This window comes from Oratosquilla oratoria, chromosome 15 (genome assembly GCF_046742065.1).
Source record: "Oratosquilla oratoria isolate Oo_2021 chromosome 15, ASM4674206v1, whole genome shotgun sequence".
Lineage (NCBI taxonomy): Eukaryota > Metazoa > Arthropoda > Malacostraca > Stomatopoda > Squillidae > Oratosquilla > Oratosquilla oratoria.
This window is the reverse complement of record NC_134791.1, coordinates 45,449,957-45,476,473: the sequence shown is the minus strand read 5'-3', so window position 1 is coordinate 45,476,473 and position 26,517 is coordinate 45,449,957. Positions and strand designations below refer to the sequence as shown.

The 26,517-nt window shown below is 37.1% G+C and overlaps 1 protein-coding gene across 2 annotated transcripts; it reads right to left on the bottom strand.

Annotated features, from left to right (window-relative positions):
• Positions 1-828: 828 nt before the first annotated feature.
• Positions 829-25,970, bottom strand: LOC143033435 (protein FAM32A-like). 2 transcript variants are annotated; one of them, XM_076198874.1, is made up of 3 exons: positions 25,948-25,970; positions 19,413-19,551; positions 829-2,106 (listed from the first exon to the last, which is right to left on the bottom strand). In XM_076198874.1, exons 1-3 carry the CDS (start codon positions 25,953-25,955, stop codon positions 1,984-1,986), a joined length of 270 nt encoding a protein of 89 aa, XP_076054989.1. In that variant the 5' UTR covers positions 25,956-25,970; the 3' UTR covers positions 829-1,983. The 2 variants fall into 2 exon arrangements, with proteins under 2 accessions (XP_076054989.1, XP_076054988.1); XM_076198873.1 differs by lacking the exon at positions 25,948-25,970 and adding an exon at positions 25,293-25,463.
• Positions 25,971-26,517: the final 547 nt, after the last annotated feature.

Genomic DNA, 26,517 nt, shown 5'->3' with positions numbered 1-26,517 from the left:
CAAAAAGCAAACAAAAAATATATATAAAAAATGTATCCATGTTAATGGAAATTAAATTTCTTTCACCTGAAGGCCTCGGTGCAATGCCCCAGGAGCCAATTAGGTTGACATTGCTGCTGCCACCAAGCTGCTAACCCAGCTTGTCTCTGAGCTCCTAGTCTTCTTATCCCTTTACTTGTAATACTATAGTGTTGGAGCAGTTCACTCGTACTCTTTTGTAATGTATTTTAGAATTAACCACTTTAGTTTCCCCATGGAGAAGTCTGGTCCTAGATAAAATATGCCTTCCGATGACTAGTGGGAGTAAATCTACTGTTTGATATGTATGTATATATGTGTGTATATATGCGAGACACAGATATATATGTATACATATGTGTATATGTATATAAAATGATTGCCTCAAGTTTCACTGACTGGAAACTCAGAGCACCACAGTGACTGGATGCAGTCCTCAGGCCTTCCCATAGATCTCTCTCTCTGGGAAGAAACATTGGAACTGTTTCTGTCACTTTGTAGCTGTAGTAGGAGGGATGCAGTCACCGGTTATCAGCTCTCCTTAGGGAAAAAGTGGAAGTAGTGAAGTTGATAGAGATGTTGAACCCAGTCCGTAGACAGTGTGTCAGCCTCTGTGGCTCCACCATGTGTAGGAGAGGGTATTGATGGGTTTTAAAGACAGGTGGCAGGGATAGGTTTCTTCCTGACATTTGTTTCACAGGACCACCATATGCAGGTACCCATCGCTGGTCGTGTGTGTATGTGTGTGTGTGTGTGTGTGCGTGTGCACACGTGCATGGCTGTTGTGTGCACACTAGTATGTAAAGTTGATTATATATATATATATATATAACTACATATATATATATATATAAATGTGTGTCTATATAGATGCACATTCACACAGCTGTTACACAGTCATGGAGGGCTGCAAGGATTTTACTATAGGCTGTTTGGTTGATTTCTTAAAGTATTCTAAATTTTTTCATAATTCAGAAATTTTGTCAATAAAGGTGTACAGAACTGATTTAGTTTATAAATCCTATAACACTCAATTTCTTTAATAGCAACACTTGAGCAGTGGAAGTCTAAAGGCTGGCTGTCTCTACTGGCGAAAACAGGAATTGAGTAATAAGAGGAAAATTAGTGCCATCACTAGGACCAGATTAGTTCTCGAGTGACCAACTTTTCATTTCGTGTTCATGTAAAAGGCATAATCATGTATGAATTTTAGCCTTGGTAATCAATACCAAAACAATGCAGACACGTGTACAATGACCAAGGACTCCAAATACAGTATTATTGTAATGGAACACCATAGGTTTGGCCTCTACTTTGCTCAGAAAATAAAACTGACTTCTTAAATCATGAAGTGCAATAGACGTGGAAATAATGTCTTAAGAGATCAACAGAAGCCCAGGTTTAGTGGGCAAGTCTTGCTCTTGAGAGAGATCCTCCATAGAGGAGTTAGTGGTTTAAGATTCATTGGATGAAGAATTTTATTATACTAGTAACCAACAAATTTTAGCTTAGTTTAAGGATTGAGGAAAAGATTTGTGATTTTTGCCCACTCCTGTAATTTCCCCTTCTTCACTTGTAACATTTTATATATTAAAGGAATTATAAACAAACATTTTATATAGAAGTTCAATTTCACTTTAATGGTAACTCGACTTTAACAGTAAGCAGAACTATATCTGAACCTAAAGATGGCTTAAGTAACACTTGTTTCACATTATTTGCACAAAGTGCAACTAGTCCAGAACCAATTTAAGCCATGGTGCACAGCACACAAAACAACTTCGGTCAACTGGTAAGTTGTGATATTTTGAATACCTGTGCAAAATTTTACATGTGGGCTTAAAAAAAAACCCTGGGTTTCTGTTCAGGGGAGGGGGATATAAGGACAGCACTGTTATTACAAAGAAAACTAGTTCTTGTGCAGTCAATATTCAACATCCCTTCTACATGTACATGTATATGGTTTCACTTGGTCCATGATACTTTAGGAATATCAAAGTGTTCTGTTAAAGAGTCCAGGTGTCTGTTGAATTCTTCTACCTTCTCCTTGTGAGTCTTGCTGGCTTTCTTAAGAATTCGTTCTGCCTCCTGTGAATATGACCAAAGAATAAAAAGAATTAGTTTTGCCTACTGATGGGTGTATATGAATGGTGGCAAAAAAAAAAATCTTGCTATAGTCATCTACGGTACAACTTGATATTCTTACTGGGCTGAAATTCGTTACTAACCAAAACTTTCATAACAAAATTCAAGTAATTATAAATGCATATACTAAATCCTTTTACCCCTTACGAGGGGGTTGGTCAACTTAAGCATACACACCTATCCATAAACCATATGTTGTCCCCCCCACCCCATCTTGGCTCCTCATGGATGAAGGTTTCTTCTTGTCTACCAACACAATACTTGGGTCAAAGGCAATGCAACATGACTTCACAACAGGGCCTGACAGCTGGGGCTGGTTAACCTACTCTTCCCTAATCAACTTCAAATTTTTAGAGCAACCAAGGACTTGTAGTAATGGATTAAATTGGACATTTAGATTTAAGAAGGAAAGAACTGGTTTACCAGCAGAGTTGTCAACAAATGGAATAGACTTAGTGCTGAAACTACCAGTTGTTTTAAGAAAAGGTTAGACAACTTTATGGATGGGGATGACAGATGGTAATGGACATGGAACTGCCTGGCCTCGCAGTTTCCTTCATTATGTTCTTAAATCCCTTCAGGCCACACCATTACCCAGTCTGTTTACAACCACTATTCACATGTGTATCCCCCCCCCCCTTTTGTTTTGGATGGTGTAAATTATAATTCATAATGATAATTATTTGTCTAGTTTCACTTTAGTGGAAAACCCAGATGACTGGTCCTCAGGAAGAAACTTTGGACTGTTGTCCATTGTATTAGCATGGGGCAGTTTCAATGTCATCAGCTGAAATTGATAGGTGGGGGGAGCAGTCACTGGTTGTCTGCTCTGTGTGCAAAGGTGCAAGAAATATGCTTCAAGCTGATAAAGTAAAAAATTAGACCCAGTCCAGTGCCAACTGTCTCTCCTTTACCTCTTGATGGAGGTGAGAGAATTGACAGATTTTGAAAATGTTTTGCTACCTTGCAGGAACACCACAAGCAGGTACCTGTAATTGGTCCTTATATAATTATAAACAAAGAACAAGAAGAAAATACAGACTTTTATAAAAATATTTCCTTGTCAAAGCATGTCATACTAGAAATCAATTGTAACCATGAAAAATTTTTGCTACTGTAAAACTAGGATAGTGAATGCCACAAATTTTAAAATTATGGGTTCTGTGCTAACCTGGGTTCATAGATCACTGAATATTAAAATGGTTGAAATAATATAAATTATTAAAAAGATGTCCTGTGATTGATGTGTTTTTTCATATGAGCACTTCCTAAAACAGAGCAGAAATTATATAGTGGGGCTTTGTATCCACCAGCGATGAGAAGGGCAATCTTTGATGCAGTCAGTTTTCTGAATGCCTCATAACTTTTAAAACTGAAATATGAATATAATGTAAATTTTGCTGGTTGCTATTAATATGATAAGAAAAGTGCTCCTGGTCCTGAAATTATTACTGGTATTACAGTTCTCCATTCAGAAGTAATTACTCTGGTACTTATTACAACTTGCCCACAGAGACCGTTCACTTATTAGAACTTATAGAAACCATCCACAGTGTCAATAATGGCACCAGGGTATCCAAAAGCTGCATGAACAACAGGCCAGACCATTGCTACTGATGCGATCAGAAAACTGCTCCTGGTCCTAAAATGTATCATGACTGATGTCAGTTCTCCAGTCATATGTAATTACTCTGGTACCTGCCCACAGATCATTTACATTGACCATGTCAACGTAATGAAGAATCATGGATATCAAAAGTTGCATGCACAACAGCAGGCCAGACATATAATTTCCATTGCCATTTTATCTTAACACCTGTTGCCTAAAGTTTCATAAAATGGAAAACCCACAGCAACTGGCAATGGTCCTCAGGCCCACCCACAGATCTCTCTGGGAAGAAACTTTGGTCTGTATTATTATTTATGTGGGATTGTTTACATGTCATTGGCTGAAAGTGGTAGGAGGGGAACAGTTACTGGTTGTTGGCTTTCCATGTGTGAAAATGTGCCAGAAATACAGATGGAGATGATAGATCTTAGGCCCAGTACTGTATAGAGACTCGGCCCCTCAGCTGGATTTCCTGATGGAAGTGAGGTGGGGTACACAGGTCTCGAAAATGGGTAGTTGCACTACCCATCATAAGGACAACCACAAGCAGATAACTATTATTTGTCCCTCTCTTATTACTAGGAAACTATGAATAAACAATAATATTTACTTGTAAATCCTGCAACTGCCAATATTGTTAGAAATTATAAAAATAGAAACTTACTAAGTACAATGATGGGGACTACCTAAAATGGTCCTGCAAGGTGGAAAGGGAAGCTGCCCATTTTCATGCCCTGTCAGGAGGTACACCCTATGGAGCCTTGGGCCCCAAGATCAACTCCAACTGTATTTCTTACACTTTCTCACATATAGACAGATGACAACCACTGCTCCCCTGCCCCTACCACTTTCAACTGGTGACATAGAAAGAGTCTCATAATAATAAAACACAAGACAAATGTACAAAATTTCTTGCTAGAAAATCTGTGGGAGGCCCCAAAAACCATTACCAGCCACTGCAGTGCTACGGGTTTTCTGCTTACTGAAACTTGAGGCAACAATTATTTCATTCATTAAAATCTGTCCCTACAATACAAGGCACTGGCACAACATATTTTAGTGTGCCACTGGGCATGGAAAGTTGGCAGAACAATAAAAAAGCATCATGCTGATTGTGACCAGTATTGTTCAATTGTAGGCATTAAAACCAGGATTACCTGCCATATACAAACTTGTACTACCAGTCAATTCAGGTCATTCCTAAGTAAGGGCTCTTTCCAGTTTAGTCTAAATTGCTTCCTGAACCTGCCCAGCTTGCCCACATTGAACAATTTCTTTTAGAGTATTTTCCTACCCTTTGTTGATCCATGGGCCCTGATGATCTTAAGTTTTTATATCAACATCTAGCTGACTAATATACTAAGACATTATTTAAGCTTCAACAATTTCATAAGTGAAATACATATATCAAATAGCCTTTTCCCACTTCTGAAGAGGGGTTGTTGACTCAAAAGCATACACCCATCAAATACCAATCCAAAAAATCTGTTCATTGCCCCCTTTCCATCTATTCTTGTGAATGAATATTCACCCTTGTACCCTGCCACACTGCTTGGGTTAGAGACAATACATTAAGACACAGCACCTCCACACCAGGGCCAGATAGAACTGGTTTACTCCAAACAATTCATTACATGGTAAATAACATCTTCCTCCCCCATCTTCCACTCTACAAATATAGAGAACACAAGAAGAAATCCTTTCCAGCCATGTAATTTCCTTACCCATTTACAATAGCTCTCCATTCACACCTATCTTTTGCCCTCTCCCTTGCTTGATAGACATTCCTTTTGCATTCAATGCCCATTCACCTTGCTCATCCACCTCATTCTTGATCTTCACATTCTCCCCATCCACCTCTGTTTTCCACACATTTTTTGCTAACCTTTTATAGATTACAAGATGGCCTCTGACTCGATAGAACAAACAGCAATACTAAGCTCATTACGCAAGCAGGGTACAAACGAACAGATAATAGGAGTTTTAGAAAAGATTTATGCAAAAGGTACCACTATAATTTGACTACATAAAGATACAGAAAAGATCAAGATCGAGAAAGGAGTACAGCAAGGCAATACAATTTCACCCAAATTATTTACAGCTTGCTTGGAAGAGATTTTCAGAAGGTTGAGTTGGGAAGAGAAAGGTTTGAAGATTAATGGCAAATATTTGAACCACCTTAGATTTGCAGATGACATTATTCTTATTTCAGAGCAGAAGACTTGCAAGATATGCTGAGTGATCTGAACAAGGAAATCTCAAAGTAGGTTTAAAAATGAATGAGTAAAACCGAAGTAATGTTTAACACAAAAGTTCAAAGTAAAGAGATTATAATTGATGGTGAGAGTCTTGAAGAAGTTGAAGAGTATAATTATTTAGGGCAGATGGTGAAAGTGATGAAAGATCATGATAATGAAATAAAAAGATGCATTACAATTGGTTGGAAAATGTTTGGCAAGTATAACAAAATCTCGAGAGGCTCTCTACCTTTATATTTGAAATGTAAAGTTTACAATCAATGCATTCTGCCAGCAATAATCTATGGGTGTGAGACTTGGAAACTGAAGAGGGCGATGGAAACAAAACTAAGGACTGCACAGAGGAGAATGGAGAGATCAATGATGAATGCTGAGAGACCTAAAGAGAGCAAGTTGGGTGAAAGAGCAGACTAGAGTGAAAGATATTGTGGAGGCAGTAAGAGGAAGTGGAATTGGGCAAGTAAGTTAGCATGAACAACTGATGAGCAATAGAGCAACCCTCCAATACCACCATAATCAAGGATCCATCTTCCAACATTACATTGATTATCATGACAAAAAGCCACCCTTCCAGAAATTTATTCCATTACCATTCTCCACAGAGTCCATCCATAGATGTATGCAAATTGCAGTAGCCATCACTTCCCGACAACCCAACATCAATGTACAACTTTCTTCTGCCTTCATTCTTCCTTCAGCCTGCCCCAGGAGCAACTCTCCATTCAATGTCCGCGAGAGGCACAATACCTTCCACCAAGCCACCGTGAACCCCAGCTGGTATCGCCAGACATCAGAAGGCGAACCAGAGCCTCCTCCCATCACCCAAGATCACGGGAGGAACAGCAACCAATCAGAACCTAGCATCCTGGCCGTGCTGGGTCAAAAGAACCATGGAGCAGATCCAGTTTCTTCTCACTGCCAGAGGAAGTATCCCCCAGTCCAATCTGAGCCCAGCATTCCACCTGGGCCGAGTTGGCTGAGCCATTGGCCTCATATATAAGGCCTCTGCCTAGCCATCACCTTCAATTATCTCCAGCCCTCTGAGAACAGCAGATCACCCCAACAGTCAATGAAGTCTTCTCACCATGAAGAGGCCTCTTAGTGAGGCAAAAAAACTCGAGTTTTTTATGTTATTGTCAACAGTTTTTTTACATGCTGTTACATAAGTTTCAATAGTATTTATCGGCATTCTTCAGCGTTTTTCCTCTTCCAAGCACCATGGATGATTTCATCCGTAAGTTGAATGAGGATAAGAAGTTCTTTCTTAAACTCAAGAAACTACAACTCAAAATAGTTAAAGTTATTACTGCAGTTGATTTTAACCAAAATTGTCTCCAAAAGAACCTGTGCCCTAGAAATATGTATATATATATGTATATATAGGCTACCTCCCTTATAAAGGGGAAAAAAGCCTTTGGTATGTGTATGTATGTATATATATATATATATAGGCTACCTCCCTTATAAAGGGGAAAAAAGCCTTTGGTATGTGTATGTATGTATGTATGTATATATATATATATACACACATATATAAATATATATATGTATATACATATACATATACCGTAAGTTGAATGAGGATGATAAGAAGTTCTTTCTTAAACTCAAGAAACTACAACTCAAAATAGTTAAAGCTATTACTGCAGTTGATTTTAACCAAAATTGTCTCCAAAAGAACCTATGCCCTAGAAATATGTATATATAGGCTACCTCCCTTACAAAGGGGAAAAAGCCTTTGGTATATATATATATATATATATATATATATATATATCATATATATTTATATATATATACATACATACATATATATAAATATATGTATATATATATATACATATACCAAAGGCTTTTTTTTTTTCCTTACATGGGAGGTAGCCAAAAAACCAGAGAATGAAACCATTCCCACCCATTCCATCCCCTACATACTCCACTCCCCTTTACCCTCTTCTCACTCTCTTATCTTGGCACCTCCTGGATGATGGGTCATCCCTACATCTTCTCCACTGCCCTGAGTCAGAAGTAGTGTCGCAAGACAGCACATCCACAGCAAGGCTGCTTCATTAAATCGGCAACCCTCCTCTCCATCCTCTCATAAAGAAAAGGAGAAGACGGGGAGAAATCCCATCAGACTGCATCAATTTATTTCTCATACATACTCCCTCAATCCCCATCCCCCACCCACTCCCCCCTCATGCATCTCAGCATCATCCATACACAACCCTTCTCCATTTACCCCTATTTTCTGTCCTCTCCCGTCCTTCCTCAACAGACATTCCCCTCCTTCCCAATGCCCCTTTTACCCCATCTATCTCATCCTAGGTCACCCCCTTATGTTCACTCCTTCCACACCTCTTTTACTAATTTTTCTTCACTCATTCTTTCCATGTGTCCAAACCATCCCAATACTCTTTCATCAACCCTATCTCCCAACTCCCTTTCCACCCCCGTTCTCCTCCTCACCTCCTTATTTCTCACTCTATCTAGCCTAGTACCCCCTATCATACTTCTCAGGCATTTCATCTCAAATACATTCAAACTTCTCTCTTCCTCTCTTATGTTCGATGTTTCTGGCCCTTACAGTGCTGTCAGCACAATCACTCCTTCATACAATCTCCTTTTAGCATCCATTCCCAAATGTCTATTTCTCATTACACTTTTTATCCCTCAAGCCATTTACTCGTTTCTCTCAATCTACATTGTACCTCCACCACAACTCGTCCCTTTCCTGCCACATTCATACCCAAGTATCTAAAACTATCCACTTCCTCCAGTCTCTCTCACTTAAGACTTTCCAGTCTGCTGCCACTTTCTCCCCTTGTACATCTCATCACCTTACTTTTACCCACATTCATCTTCAACTTCCTTCTTTTGTACACATTCCCAAACTGTCACTAACTTCCTCAATCACTCCTCTGATCCTGCTACAAGCAATGTCATCAGCAAACAACAACTGGCTTATCTCCCACTTTTCTCCATTTCTTTTTAACCATCTCCAATCCCTGACCCACTACCCTTGCATTCACCTCTCGCACCACCCCATTTAAGTAAAAATTGAACAGCCAGGGCAACAACATCCCTGACAAAGTCCCACCTTTACCTCAAACCACTCTCTCCATTTCTAATCCTAACACAAGCTCTACTACTCTCATAAAAACTCTTGAGACATTCTGACAGGTTGATTTAAGTGGAGTAGGAAACACAGGGGTCTCAGTCTGAGTTTGTTCCTGACTAGTTTTGCAAGTGCTTTTTCAAAGGAATGTTGTACAAACAAGCTGTGGGTATTTATATATGAGGGGGACCTCACTACCTCTCCATGTTGCCAGAGTTGGCAACAACATTACATATTTATTGTAACAAATAATAAACAAATGTAATAATAATGATAATAATGGTAAATTCAATAAAAATTATGCACCTTTTACCTTTTTTTCTCTACTTATATATATATATATATATATATATATATAAAATAATTCCAACAGTTGCCCCCGGACTCGAACCCGAGGCTTGCAAGTAGCAGGTTGTTGCTCTTCCAACTACGCTACCGAGACTATAAGATTCTTCAACCTCAGGGTTAATCTAACCCCGCAGGATTTGAGTTGACTGCTAACTGCCGTCCTAATCTCAATTTTACGACGAACCAAGCCCACTTATAGCTAGTGGTTAAGCCGGTACGTATCCTTGATAGACTTTCATCATTGTAATACCTGAATGGAATCGCCAATGATGACGATGTCAATCAAATAATTCTGACAGTTGTCCCCGGACTCAAAACCCAAGACTTGCAAGTAGCAGGTCATCGCTCTTCCAACTACGCCACCGAGACTATAAGATTCTTCAACTTCACGGTTAATCTAACCCCACAGGATTTGAGTCAACTGCTAACTGCCATCCTAATCTCAATTTTACAAAGAGCCAAGCCCACTTGTAGCTAGTGGTTAAGTTGGTACATATATATACATACCATATTTGACGGCTTATAGGACACACTTTTTTCCTAAATTTTGGCTCAAAAAATTTATCTGTATCTTATGCATCGTAGGTAAAGTTGGAGACTTCCCGTGGGCATAGGCTAATCTTCTCTCTGACGCTCACTAACCCAGCTTACATTCAGTACTTTTACTAACCCTAAACACCATGCATCTTTATTTTTTTCCTGGTATTATTGTATTATTACCGGTGCTTTAAAATGAATTCGTAAAAATGAAAGCACTCTAATCTGAAATGCTATGACTTGCATTTATAAACATCAGCTGATTGGCGCTCTGACTTACCAGTAATGCCATCTGTTGGCGAGGAATAAACTACAGTATGATTGTATTGTTATTACTGTGATTGCTTTCATGCCTATACTAAAACTTGCTTAATTCTCGCTATTGAGATGTCATGTTGGGTATTGTTTGTCTGTACTGCCCAAATGCTTTTATTATTATTATTATTATTATTATTATCTTTATTAATATTATTATTTCCTGCTATTGAGCTGTCTTGTGTATGCTTATTGCTTGCCTGTACTGCCAAATTCCTTTTACACAGCTATGTTTCTGCTTGTGTAATGTACAGCTAGACTGTTTTCAACAATATATCCTTAAATACACCAATAAGTTTTTTTCTTGAATCTGACCTGCTGAAATGGGGTGCATCTTTTATGCCCATGCGTCTTATATGCCGTCAAATACGGTATATATACACACACATTATATATATATATACACATACATATACATATATAAATACATATATATATATATATACATATGTACATATGCGAAGTCAGCAAAGTATCTGATTTTATCTATTTCTATTTTTTTTTTTTTTTTTTTTTTTTTGAAAACCTGACAGGAGATATGGGTTTTTGTAAGTGCATATGGGCCTGGTAGTGTGAAGAGTGTAGAAGAAAGGGAGGCTTATTGGATAGATTTAAATGAGTGCATAGAGGGAGGGAGAAAAGTCAATGAAGTAGTATTGGGAGACCTTAATGCTTGGGTGGGAAATGAACCATTAGATGGAGTGATTGGGAAATATGGAGTTCCAGGAAAGAATTGTACTGGAGAGTTGATGGTGATGATGTGGAGAGTTGATGATAACAAATACAGTGTTTAGGAAGAAAGTCAAGCATCAGTACACATGGGAGAGGGTGGTGGATGGAAGGGTGGTAGAGTGTTAATGGGCTATGTAGTGGTAGATAGGAGTATAATAGGAAGAGTTAAGGATGTACATGTTCGAAGGGGAGAGAGTGGGGGGAATATCAGATCATTTTCTGGTGGAAGGTAAGTTGAGAGTGGAGGATAAATGGAGAAAGAGGAAAAGGACAAAAGGTAGGGAGGTGCTTAGAATGAACTGCTTAAATGAAAAAGAAAAAGAGGAGTACAAGAAGCTGAGAGAGGAGAGGGAGTGAAGGATAGAGTAGAGCTAGGAGTGGAGGAGGAATGGGGATAGTTCAAGGAGGGAGTCACAAGGTGTGCAAAGATGGTGTGTGGAACAAGGAGAACAGGAGGAAATAGAAGGAAGGGTAGTGAGTGGTGGGATGAGGAAGTAAAGAAGGTTGTAGCTAAGAAGAAGCGAGCTTTCACAGATTGGTTACAAAATAGGACAAGGGAATCATATGAGAGGTACAAAGAAAAGAGAAGTAAAGCATAAGATAAAGGAGGCAAAGAGGAGAGCAGCTGTGAAATGGGTAAGAGTATGACAGAAAATTTTGAAAGTAATAAGATGTTTTGGAAAGAAATTAAAAAAGGAAGAGGAGGCGAATCAAGTAGAGAAGAAAAGATAAAAGGTGCAGATGGAGAGATGATAATGGAAGAGAAGATAGTAAGAGGAATATGGGCAGAATATTTTAGGGAGTTACTAAATGTGAAGGAGGGTAGGGAGGGAAACGTAGTTGCAGTGGGAAGTGCTAAGAAAATGACTGTGATGAGTGAGGAAAATGGAGGAGAAATAAGGAAGGATGAAGTGAAGGCAGTTGTTAAGATGATGAGAGCAGGTAAGGCACCTGGTCTGGATGGATGTCATGCAGAATATCTGAAAAAAAAGGAGGTACAGTGATGGTGGACTGGCCGGTGAGGTTATTTAATGTTTAAGAGAGGGTAGAGTGCCAGAGGACTAGAGGAGTGCCTGTATAGTTCCACTTTACAAGGGAAAAGGGGACAAGAGTATGACAGAAAATTTTGAAAGTAATAAGATGTTTTGAAAATTAAAAGAGGAAGAGAAGGCAAATCAAGTAGGGAAGAAAAGGTAAAAGGTGCAGATGGAGAGATGATAATGGAAGAGAAGATAGTAAGAAGAAGATGGGCAGAGTATTTTAGGGAGTTACTAACTGAGAAGGAGGGTAGGGAGGGAAATGTAGTTGCAGTGCGAAGTGCTAAGAAAATTACCATGATGAGTGAGGAGAATGGAGGAGAAATAAGGAAGGATGAAGTGAAGGCAGTTGTTACATACATACATACATACATATACCAAGGCTTTTTCCTCCTTACAAGGGATGTAGCCAAAAAGGAAAAGGCAAAAAAATCATTCCCACCCATTCCATCCCTGAATACACTCCACACCCCTCCACCCTCCCTCCTATCTTAGCACCTCCTGGATGACGGGTCATCCCTGCACCTTGTCCACTGCCCTGGGTCAGAAGCAGTGTCGCAAGACACAGCACATCCACAGCAAGGCCGCTTCATTAAATCGGCGATCCCCCCTCTCCGTCCCCCCCATGCATAAAAGGAGAGGATGGGGAGAAATCCCTTCGGGCTGCGTCAAAATTTGCTCGCACATACTACCTCACCCCCCATCCCCCTGCCCATTTCACCTCATGCATCACAACATCATCCATATACAACCATTCTCCATTCACCCGTCTTCTGTCCTCTCCCGTCCTTCCTCAACAGACATTCCCCTCTTCCCCAAAGCCCCCTTCACCCCATCCATCCACCTCATCCTAGGATGTCCCTTCATGTTCACTCCCTCCACATCTGCCTTCCATACCTCTTTTACTAGTCTTTCTTCACTCATTCTTTCCATGTGTCCAAACCATCCTAATACTCTTTCATCAACCCTATCTCCCAACCCCCTTTCCACCCTTGTTCTCCTCACCTCCTCATTTCTCACTCTATCTAGCCTAATACAATACATGAATTTAAAAATAGTTTAGATAAAATGAGATACGAAAACAGGACACCACGAGCATAGCTCCCCTTCCCGTAAAACACAACTAGGTAAATACATAATGGAGTTTGGAAAAAGCAAAAACAGAATATCAAGAAAATATACAATTGGAACCAAGGAAGTAAAGAAAGTAGGATCCAAAAAAGACTTGGGAGTTATTATCACAAACAACTTGTCCTATGATACACAGATTAACAAAATTGTCGGGGAGACTTCCAACTTGCTAAGATCAATAAAAGTGGCTTTTGCTTACCTGGACGAAGACATGATAAAAAAAATATTGGTTACATTGATAAGGCCTAGACTAGAGTATGCGGCGACATTGTGGTCCCCCAGTACCAAAAAGAACAAAGAAAATAGAAAGAATCCAAAGATCAGCTACAAAAATGGCACCTGCACTTGCAAACCTATCATACGAGGAGAGATTGGCTAAACTGGAGCTACCGACACTGGAGCAAAGAAGAGAGAGAGGAGACCTACTGACCATCTACAGAATCATGAAAGGCACAGAGATACTTGATAGAGAAGAATTACTAAACTGGGACACGAGAAACACAAGAGGACATGGAAGGAAATTAAGAAAACACAGCTATAGAAGAGAACTGAAGAAAAACAGTTTTCCACATAGAGTTTTAGACACTTGGAACAAACTGGATAATGAAATAGTAAGCGCAAAAACCATTCACGAGTTTAAAAGCAAACTAGACACTGAGAGATACAATGGCGGGACAACACGAGCATAGCTCCCCTTCCCGCAAAATACAACTAGGAAAAAAAAAAAAAAAAAAAAAAAAAAAAAAAAAAAAAAAAAAGGGCATGCCAACAGGAGACATTTTGGTCCATAACTAGGTCAGATGCAAAAAAAAAAGTAAGCGCTGTACCTGTTTTATTTAGCAAAACATGATAAAATTCATCTAAGAAACTGTAAAGGTACTTCCCATATTTCTTATTTTCACATTTAGTAGAATATCTCGTCTAATAGGAATATATATATATATATATATATATATATATATAATTACGTAGTAGTTCCCACTTCTGATTTGGCCTGCACACTAAGTAAAGAATTAAGACACTCTAACATCCGTTTCTCATGTGACGCAGGAAAGAAAATCGGGGACATCATTAAACCAAAGATAGAAAATAATAATACCAACAGTTTAGTTTATAGAATCCCTTGCTCAGGTTGTGATAATGTTTATATTGGAGAAACATATAGGAGTTTGCCAACAAGACTCAAAGAACACAGAGCCGATGTCCGTCACCACCGTGAAACCAGCGCGTTCGTGAACCATATAGATGAAAAAGGGCACCTACCAAAATGGGATGAAGCTGATGTATTACACAACAACCTCAGTAAGAAACAGAGGAAAATGGTAGAAGCCATATACATAGCCACAAATAAATGCACAAATAACAGAATAGGAGATATTAAATTATCAAAGATAACAGCACTACATGCAGCAACAGAGTGGAAAACAACAGGACATCTGTTCACTCGTAGCACCACACGGAGCGCCAGTCCGACCAACCCGCACGATTTCGTGCCACCATGAATAGGAAGTGACCTTCCCTTATACCCTCTTTCTCCTAATATTTTTTGTATTTAATATCAGTTATTCTGTAATGCAAACCATTCTATCTGAAGAAGCATCACTGTGCGAAACTAGTCAAGGAATAAACTCCTGTTCTACTTGTGTGTTTCCCTCTACTCCTCTTACAACCTGTCAGGATGTCTTCATATATATATATATATATATATATATGTTGTGTGTCATTTTGACAAATGGAAATAAGTTCCACAGTAAGGACTCTAATCTATGCAGTAGCAACTGTTTATTCTGAAACAAAGGCAATAGCATCAAGCCACCCAGGCCGTACAATAGGAACCACCCAATTCTTGACCACCTGGAGGTTCCCTGATGGTACTAGGGCAGCTCTGTCTCTATTCTAATTTCACCTAGTATTTATCATGGCAAGCCATCTGACAAGTTGTAAAATCTGGCTTCCACAAAATAGGTATTCATTAAATCAGGCTTCTACTGTAGTAATTGTGGGCAAATCATGAGACTAAATATAATTTTGAGGAAATACTACCCACCAGCTGTATGATACTATTGGAAACTGATGCTACAATTAGGTCTTCTACTTTATCTATACATTGTGGATCAAAATGATGGGTGTGTCAAGATCATAATAATAAAAGGTACTCAAAAGCATCAGAGTAAGTCATAAAGTTTTAAACAAAACTTAATTCGAATTATGACAAAAGAAACAATATAGATTTAATATATCTAGACTTTGCAAAAGCTTTTGATACCATCCCACACAAAAGACTACTTAGTAAATTAGCTTCACACGGAATAAATGGTAACCTATTAAGGGGGTACGCTACACCTGGGGGTCATTTTCTAAACTATTTAAGAGTAAGGAGCTGAAACTTCTAAGGTAAATAGGTATCCATGTTGCCTACATTTTAGGTGAAACAGAATTATGTATGTACACATATACGTATACCAGTAGCGACATTTAAAAGTGCACAGCACCATAATATGTAGACCAATTTGTTTTATATTTTGGCTATGATTAGTCAGTAGGCACACCTAGGGCTGGTCATTGAGTAATTGAACAATTTCCTTTATACTTTTGCATACAGGCATTTCAATTTTAATGTCCAGCAAAAATCGTAAAATAACATTTTTTTTTGTCGTTTCCATTATTACTCCTAACTCTTTAATCCTATTCAAAATTTTCAAATGAATGGCCCTAGCAGTTACTAAAAGTAATATTCCCTGTAAGTTTAATCTAAATCTGATGTATTTCAGATTTTTTAGGATTAACAAAACGTCAAAAAATATTGAACGGAGATATGGCGACTTGAAATATAAATATATCTGTAACTTGCTAATAGTTTCACCAATTTGACTGATTTTTTCATGGCTTAATCCTTATTATATAATGGGTAAGTACAGTAAAAATCATCAACATATTTCAATTATAAGTACATTAAATACTGAAAAACTAAAGCATAAGTACAGACGCTCCTCTACTTACTTTCATTCGTTTTACGTTTTTTCGATTTTACGTTTGAACTGACTGTAAAAAAAAAAAAAAAAAAAAAAATTGAGTGAATTTCTTAGTTTAGCGCGCTCTCCGTAGTTCAAACGATACTTACGCATGACGCTGTGTCCATTGTTTACATGGCACAAATGTTATAAGTATTTGCATGCGTATGTTAAGTTTACAGGTATGAATATTGCAGAGGACATTACATCATAAAAATCTACGGGAATGAAACATACAAAATCGGAATAACTGAACATTTCGGTTAATCGGACATTTCTAATCCTCCTTGGAGTTCGTATAAGTGGAAGTTTACTGTATTTTACAATGTTATGTGTATAATTAATGATTTAGGGGTGTTTTATAAGATACGGTAATAGAATTTACGGATGTATAGTACAGTATGAACGGTCATACATTACTAGAACGTACAGTAACAACTTACGTTCATTTTCAACTTACGTTCAGCCGTTCGGAACGTAACTAAAACGTAAGTTGAGGAGCGTCTGTATATGACAGTAGTGATGACGCACAGACGACACCATCATATAATTTGCTTTTTTGCACCTTTGTCGGTTTCTTCATATGAAACCTTACTGCTGGGGGTCTTCAGGGTATCTAAATCATCTTCTCACCACACTCTAACAAGCGAATTTATCCACTGCAAAAAACTGCTCTTCTCCACAATCATAAATTCACGTTCATTCTTATCTCCCCTCTGTGCAATTTCAGAACTAATATCTAATTTTCTTGCTGCATTAGAGACGAATGAAGTACTTGATGGTGTAGAGCTGGCCACAGGTGTTGAAAGAGATGCAAGTGAGGGTGGTGGTGGAGTGAGAGGTGGTGAAGTCTTGGCTAGTCATCTTTGACTGTTTGCCATCTTTATCTGTTGTTGTTTTTTTGTCATTGTGGATATTCTTTTATTCTTTTTGTTACCCATGATGACTGTACTAATGAGTAATATATACTAGCTAAGGTAATAAATTGCCAGGAGAGCTCATGAGACATGCATACTCACCCTTTCAGAACTAGCAGATACCTGACGTCTAGCTGAGTTCAGAGTTGCCAAGCAGCCAGCCTGGCTATCCCTCCACCTTCCTCCCTTCCCCTCCACCCTCGTACTGTCCACTGAAGCACTGAGCAAGCATAAATTCAATCAAATTTCAACATTATTCAATGAGCCTTAAGGTCCTAAGTGGCATGCCTCCCTCTAGTGTGGGTTGCACCTTTAACTCCGTCCATTTAAACCCCCCCCCAAGAGCTTTAAATTACGCGCAGCTGGAAAATTATTTGTCGGGATTTATTTCTAAATAGTATACGAACATTTTGAACCTAGTTTTGAAAAATGCTATATCTTGACCAAATTCACCCCGCCAGGTGTCACGTACCCCCTTAAGTTGGACTAGTAATTGGTTGAACGATCGAAAACAGAGTTGTTTTAAATGGAAAAATGTTACGAGTGGAGTTCCTCAAGGTTCTGTTCTTGGGCCACTTCTATTCATAGTATATATAAATGATATAGACCATGGACTAAAATCTATTGTTTCAAAATTTGCTGATGATACAAAACTGTGTGGAATGACAAATGATCACTAAGATATTCAAGAAGGTTTAGATGAATTACAGCAATGGTCTGAAAAGTGGCTAATGAAATCTAACACAAGGAAATGCAAGGTAATACACATAGGTAAAAATAACAGTAAGTAAGATTACAAGTTATTTGGAAATTCATTAACAAAAGTGGATAGTGAAAAGGATGTTGGCATAATTATCAGTAACGATCTCAAATCATCTTATCAGTGTATTTCAGCCTCTGAGAAAGCAAAAAAGATTTTCGAATTAATTGCGCAATCTTTTGACTTCAAAAGTCCATCACTCATTAACCACTTCACTCCGGACTTAAATCTCGCGGGCAGCAGCCAATGCCAGCCGTATGACGTGTCGTAATAATACTCGCATCATAAAATATAGTCACCGCTTATATCGATCGTTCTCTCTTTCACCCGCGAATTTTGAAAACCACAGAGAATGGGATTCAGGGCACATTTGGGAGAATGTAAAAACACAGGAGCGACTACAATAAATATAATCAAGACGCCGATATGGCAGCGTCGCGAATCCACTTGCTCCTCATGACGCCTACGTAGGCGGCACTGTATGGAAGGGGTTAACAAGCTATATAAATCATTAGTTTGTCCACATTTGGAATATGCTGTTTCTGTATGGTCACCGAATCTCATTAACCTACACAGACGTCATGAGGAGCAAGTAGGTATGCGATGATGCCGATGTCAGCGTCTTGATTATATTTATTGTAGTCGTACCTACGTAACCTCCATTCTCTCTAAACTGGCTTCATCATATTTTCTATGGTTATCAAAATTCACGGGTGAAAGAGAATGAATGATTGAGCACTGACTTTATTTTTTATAATGTGATTATTATGACGCAAAATCGGACATTGGGCAGCTAATGCTGCCAGACGTGCAATGTGCCCCGGAGTGAAGAGGTTAATTTGGAAGTGGGTAGAAACAACTTTGCCAACTATGTAGTTTATGAATGGAATAAACTTCCCACAGAGGCAGTGCAATGTAGTTCAGTTCGAAGCTTTAAGAATCATTTAGATATGCACATAAGCATGATGCTGTAATGATTGTCATTTATTTTATATTATTTGTTTATTTGTTTTGTTATCATTTGTCTGTTTATTACTATTTGCTTAATTCTCATTTATTATTGGTTATATGTGAATTCTTTATTATTTACTATTTACCTGTTTGTTTATTATTTAACTATACCTATGCATTTATTTAATTTATTATTATTTACTTTATTATAGTTTTTATTTAATTATTTATCTATTTATCATTATTATCATTTTTTTTGCATCCGACCTTGATATGGACAAACAGGTCTTCTGTCGGCATGCTCCGCCTTCGTAATCCTTTGTACTATCCTTTCCAGTGTTATGGTAAATTCATGTTAGCAACATAAAAAATAACTACATGATATATTTCTATATTAACTACTTGCTGCCAGAAGTTTAACATAGTGAAGACAAAAAATAAACAAGCATACTAGAAGCAAGTTTCATGCTAAAAGAAAGTATGTCAACAAACAGCAATATAATTTCCTCATCACCTTACTGGACTTACCATTTTTCGCTTCCTCTCTTCAAATTTCAATTCTGCTTTTGTCTTTGATACACAAGTTTTCTGTTCAGTTGTATTACAATCATCTCTGCGAATATTTGCCTCTAGGTACTTTTCCTTGTCCTTCTTCTTCTTCTTTTTTCTGAAACAGGACAAAATGTAAAATTTACAGGGAATATAGTGAAATACACATTGGTACACAACATTCACAATGACACAATATTAACAAAACATCATGGTGTCATAAGAACATAAGAATAAAGGAGACTGTAAGAGACCATAAGGCCTACACTAGGCAGCTCCGTATCCATCACCACCTGTCATCCCCATCCATAAAGTTGTCTAATTGTTTTTTAAAACAACTGATAGTTTCAGCGCTTGCTACATGGTTACTAAGTTTATTCCATTCATCGACCACCCTATTAGTAAACCAATTCTTGCCTATTTCCTTCTTAAATTTAAATTTGTCCAGTTTATACCCATTACTGCGAGTTCTGTCCTGTTGTTTTATTATGATGACCTTGTTTGCTTCACCCTTGTTATAGCCTTTGATCCACTTCAACACTTCTATTAGATCACCCCGCACTCTGCGTCTTTCCACATATAAAATGTCAACAGATTAAAAGAGAGCATATTTTATTCCATTAGATCAGGATAAACAGGTGAAATGTTAGTGCCATGCTACATTGGTGTACTTTAGTCCCACTAAGCATGTTAACAGTAAGTCAAGTATTCATTTTTTCCTTATCATGACAGCTACGTTATACATGACTGTACAGCAGAAGGACTAATAATGCATTATCATTGAATTAATAATTCTACAATTGATTTGCAAGCCCCTAGAAATAAATGTTAAAAAATTCTTAATTGGTATTTCAGCTCTTCATGCGGGTTGAACAAGAACGTCTGTCATATTTTTTCAGGGAAGCTTCATTAGAATTTCAGAGTGAAGGAATTTCTACATTTATGATGTTTCAAGTCAGTGTACAGTATCTTTTTGTTTTTATAATTTCATGGAGGATAGGTGATTGTGTTTATTTTTGTTTTGATAAATGTCTTAGTAAGCATCCATCACACCATTACTGCCCAGCCACATTTTGTATTACACATTTATTACGAAAATTGGCAGTGTGAAATAGCCAGTTCTATACATCTGAATACTTACTAAATAGCACCTGCTTAAGGGAGCGTTGCCAGCAATATTTCAAAAATTCTGGTACATGAGCAAATTTTAAGTAAACATTTCAAAAGAATCTCTATGATGGTGGCAACATTCATACAAAGTTATACAGCTGTATTTCGTTTTTATTTATATACAGAATAAACTAGATAAAATATTGGCAACCTCTGGCAACCACAGTGCATAAAAAACATTCTGTATGTTGAAATAGCATCAACATTTTTATAGCTATTTCGTTTTTGCTACAGAATTGTGTTTATGGAGACATTTGGCAATTCCTCCTACCAGATTACCCCACAAAGACAGGGCATCAGTACTCTTCAAAAGGTCAAAGTAAGGTCACATCGCTCCTGGCACTCTCACCATATGCCACAATTTTGATTCCCCACCCTGTATTGTTGCTGTGATCATGGGAAAATTAACAAGAAACAAGGGAGTGAAGCAGCAAAATATAGAGAGGGCCTGTGAGTCCCTGATAAAGAAACAAGAAGAAGGAAAAACAAAGAAAGAGGAGGAAAGGATCACAGCTATACTCAGCACTCTGCAAGCCTCTACCAGCCACGCTCACCTTACACCTCCTTCACCCATGCCACACCACTCATCCTCATCATTTGTGCCCCAAGACACCTGACTGCTATTATTTTTATCAGAAAGCAATAGCAAACAATGAGCCAATACCATCCCACAAGACCATGAAAGTCAGTTTTGTACTGCCAAGGGAACTTCGTCAGACGGTTTGGAACAAATACAGGAGACTAACATCTGACAAGATTTTATCTACACGTCATATCCGGAGATGTCCCAAGAGAATGGAAGCTAGCTAACGTTACTCCCATATTCAAAAAAGGTGACAAAAAGAAACCAAATAACTATAGGCCTATAAGTTTGACTTCAATCGTAGGAAAAATAATGGAAACTATCAGAGATGCTATCGAACATCATTTAGAAAGTAACCGTTTGATAAATGATAGCCAGCATGGTTTCAGACGCAAACGTTCTTGCGTGACTAACTTACTCGAATTCTACAACAGTTATCTCGAATTATGACAAAAGAAACAATATAGATTTAATATATCTAGACTTTGCAAAAGCTTTTGATACCGTCCCACACGAAAGACTACTTACTAAATTAGCTTTGCATGGAATAAGTGGTAGCCTATTAGGTTGGACTAGTAATTGGTTGAAGGGTTGAAAACAGAGAGTTGTATTAAATGGAAAAACTTCTGGATGGAAAAGTGTTGCAAGTGGAGTTCCTCAGGGTTCCGTTCTTGGGCCACTTCTATTCATAGTATATATAAATGATATAGACCATGGACTAAAATCTACTGTTTCCAAATTTGCTGATGATACAAAACTGTGCGGAGTGGCAAATGATCACTCAAACCAATTAGATATTCAAGTAGATTTAGATAAATTACAGCAATGGTCTGAAAAGTGGCTAATGAAATTTAACACAAGTAAATGCAAGGTAATGCACATAGGTAAAAATAACAGTAAGTACGATTACAAGTTATTTGGTAATTCGTTAACAAAAGTGGATAGTGAAAAAGATCTCGGCGTAATTATCAGTAACGACCTCAAATCATCCAAGCAGTGTATTTCAGCCTCTGAGAAAGCAAATAAGATTCTGGGACTGATTGCACAATCTTTTGATTTCAAAAGTCCATCACTCATTAACAAGCTATATAAATCGTTAGTTCGTCCACATTTGGAATATGCTGTTTCTGTATGGTCACCGAATCTCATTAAAGACATTGACAGACTGGAAAAAGTACAACGGCGAGCCACAAAACTGATTCCAAATATCAAAAATAAATCATACGAAAACCGACTAAAACACATGAATCTGTTTTCCCTAAAAAAGCGTAGACTCAGAGGTGACTTGATACGGGTCTTTAAGATTCTAAAGGGAATTGACATCATCAAAAGAGACAAAATTTTCACACTGAATGAGAATCAGACAAGAAACAATGGTCTCAAACTATCCGGAAATAGATTCAATTTAGAAGTAGGTAGAAACAACTTTGCCAACCATGTAGTAAATGAATGGAATAAACTTCCTGCACAGGTAGTGCAATGTAGTTCAGTTCGAAGCTTTAAGAATCAGTTAGATAAATACCTAAGTAAGATGCTGTAATGATTATAATTTATCTTATATTATTTGTTTTTGTTTTGTTATCATTTGTCTGTCTGATTTTCATTTATAATTAGTTATATGTCAATTTATTATTATTCACTATTTACCTGTTTGTTTATTATTTAACTATACCTATGCATTTATTTATGTATTTTATTTGTTATTTACATTATTATAGTTTTTATTTATTGTTTTATTATTAATATGATTTTTTTTTTCGCATCCGACCTAGATATGGATCAAAAGGTCTCCTGTCGGCATGCTCCGCCTTTGTAATCGTTTGTAATTGTCAAAATATTCATTACGTGAAAAATACGCATTTGCGACAGAAATGATGTACACCATCAATCAAGACACAACATATCTCAGCAGAAACACGTGAGCCACATAAGAAAAACATTAGTTGGGTGAAACTAACAGCAAGAAATTTAGCAATTCATTGGTAATGCTGCTCAATAATAACATTGGTATGATGGAGTCAGCTGGTGGCACTCCCACCCTCAAAGGTGAAATTTATGTATTTTCATATATTTTTTAAGTGTTCTTGTTGATTACAAAGGCGAAGCATGCCGACAGGAGACCTTTTGATCCATATCTAGGTTGGATGCGAAAAAAAATCATATTAATAATAAAATAATAAATAAAAACTATAATAATGTAAATAACAAATAAAATACATAAATAAATGCATAGGTATACTTAAATAATAAACAAACAGATAAATAGTAAATAACAATAAATTGACATATAACTAATAATAAATGAAAATCAGACAGACGAATGATAACAAAACAAAAACAAATTATATAAAATAAATTATAATCATTACAGCATCTTACTTAGGTATTTATCTAAATGATTCTTAAAGCTTCGAACTTAACTACATTGCATTACCTGTGCAGGAAGTTTATTCCATTCATTAACTACACGGTTGGCAAAGTTGTTTCTACCCACTTCCAAATTGAATCTATTTCCGGACAGTTTGAGACCAGTTTCTTGTCTGATTCTCATTCAATGTGAAAATTTTGTCACTTTTGATGTTGTCAATTCCCTTTAAAATCTTAAAGACCTGTATCAAGTCACCTCTAAGTCTACGCTTTTTTAGGGAAAACAGATTCATGTGTTTTAGTCGATTTTTGTATGATTCATTTTTTATATTTGGAATCAGTTTTGTGGCTCCCCGATTGTACACCTGTTTTGCAATGCACATTACTCGATTTATTAGTGCTCCCCAGCCAAAAACCCTGATTTCCCACAGGTCCCCCCCAGATCGTTGGGAAGGAGATGTAGGCATATAAGTGCATAACTTCAATAATTAATTACTAGAAAAGTACACATTTGCGACAGAAATGATGTACACCATCGTTCATATCACATTTCTTACCAGAAACACATGATAAGCCACATCACAAAATCATTGGTTGGATGAAACTATGAATTGTCTGCATTTACTTTTAGCAAGTTTTTTTTTTTTTTTTTTTTTTTTTTTTTAAATAGGTAAAATTTTACTTTCGACCATTGTTGGAATATAGCAATACAAAATTAAATAGTAATTTTGTAAATTAAAATGTATGAACGTAATATGCAATTTTGTGTGCAGAAATGAAAATAAAAAAAGTTGCTAAAACAGATTTCTTAAGTAACGAAGTCGTGTACTACGAATGGTACGCCATGTTTGTTATGGTAGATTCCGACGTCGGAGAAATGAAAGGACGATAAATTTGTCTAAACTAAAGTAAACTAACCTAACCTAACCGGTAAAATTTTACTTTCGACCATTGGAGGAATATAGCCATACAAAAGCTAAGAGAGTAGTTGAAAAGCCCGCCAACGTCTCTCACGATGACGACGACGAGGACCAGCCGGATGATATCTAATTTGCAGGTAATGATTTATTAAACACAGGTTAGGTTAGGTTAGTTTAGACAAATTTATCGTCCTTTCATTTCTCCGACGTCGGCATCTACCATAATAAACATGTCGTACACGACTTGGTTACTTAAGAAATCTGTTTTAGCAACTTTTTTATTTTCATTTCCGCACACAAAATTGCATATTTCGTTCATACATTTTAATTTACAAAATTACTATTTAATTTTGTATTGCTATATTCCTACAAGTAACAATGGTCGAAAGTAAAATTTTACCAAAAAATGTATATTACATTGATGTATTTAAGTTTACAAAATCAAACTTTAATATTCTATTGCTGTATTCAATATTGCATTGGTGTACACTTCTAAGAAACTACCTAGTCCTAGGCTAGGTTTAGGCTAAGCCTAAGAGTAATTGCAATTGTGAATTGGACAACATATTACATAAGTACTAGTTTCATGTTAAATAAATAAATATCAATGTTTGTGTGATTCTGGAATTTTATTTATTACTCGGACATTACCTGTGTAAACGCTGATGCAAAGGGAGGCAATTCAAAGACAGGAATGATAAGGTGCCATGTAAAATGAGGGAAATTAAAATTAAATCACTTTGAATCAAAGTATCCCTTGGCCTGGGCTTGGAAGGACAAAAATTTTTTTTATCAGTGTACTGTTCACATTTTACTCACTTTTTAATTCCACCGTCACTCACACCTTTAAGTTTGAGAGATCCAGCCGCTGCGAAATATTCGTCCCCAGCCATAGCAGCGTTGCTTCTTTTATCAACGTAAGAACTGCTACTGTTGACTATTGATGACTAACGAGAGAAGTTACTGTTTACATCCGCATAACAGAAAATGGATAAAGTCGGGGTAAACTTAACAAATCCGCAAATGATTAGACTACGGTGGCCAAATACTGTAGTAGATACAGTGTATGCACTTATTTCAAACACTTGAATACAATTTAATCAATAAAATAAAAAATCGGAGGAAATTGTTCAGCAACTCAAATTGCACATGTTCTTTCGGAAATTATACCGAAAAAATGTTCATTGTGGGTAACTACTGTTTCTTCCGAATTTTTCTTTTAAATACTGACCTGCAGTAGTTCACCTGGTTAGTTCACCTAGCTAGTTACCCCTCATGTTAAAGGCACAGCATAAGAAAAAATGGCAAATTTCATTGCGGCAGCTCAGATCTGCAGGTATACTACGTATCTTATATTATGAATTCATCAATTCACCAGCATAATGAGCGAGACATTACATGGACTTGATGGTGCTTATTGCTCGCCTTACCAAGTTTATCTCCAAGTTGCACGTACCCTCCCTGCTTACATTACCTGATCATAGTTTTGCTCTGACTGTATTCGAGTAAACTACTCTGGTAGTAAATTTCAGCAATCCACTATTTGTCACAACTTTGGGTTGTGACACACGGCCTACTATTTCTTCCAGGGAAAAAAATACTTTTTTATTTTCCAGAGCCATTTTTCATTTTTTTTTTATTTCACCAGAGCCATTTTTTTAATTACCAGAGCCATTTTTGATACTTCCAGAGCCATGTTTTTGCAGGTTCGATTTCCTTCAAATAACTTTTTTTTTTTTAAACAAATCAGCCTTTAATTTTGGGGGGAGTGGGATGGGTGGGGGAAGAATAAGATACATGTAAATTTACAGGTTATTATTGATACAAACATGTCAAATTAGTTAATGGATTTCAATATGATGCAAATTATTGAGTTTCCTTGTTAAGTTGTGTAAGATCCACTTGCAGAGTTTTGTAGAATAAAATTAGTAGTTTCTGACTTTCTGCTGTTCTGCATAGTACTATGCAGGTCTTCTATGGTAGCAATACAAGGTCACTATGTAATTTTCATTACTTGATATTAATCTAGTTATAGCAACCTAAT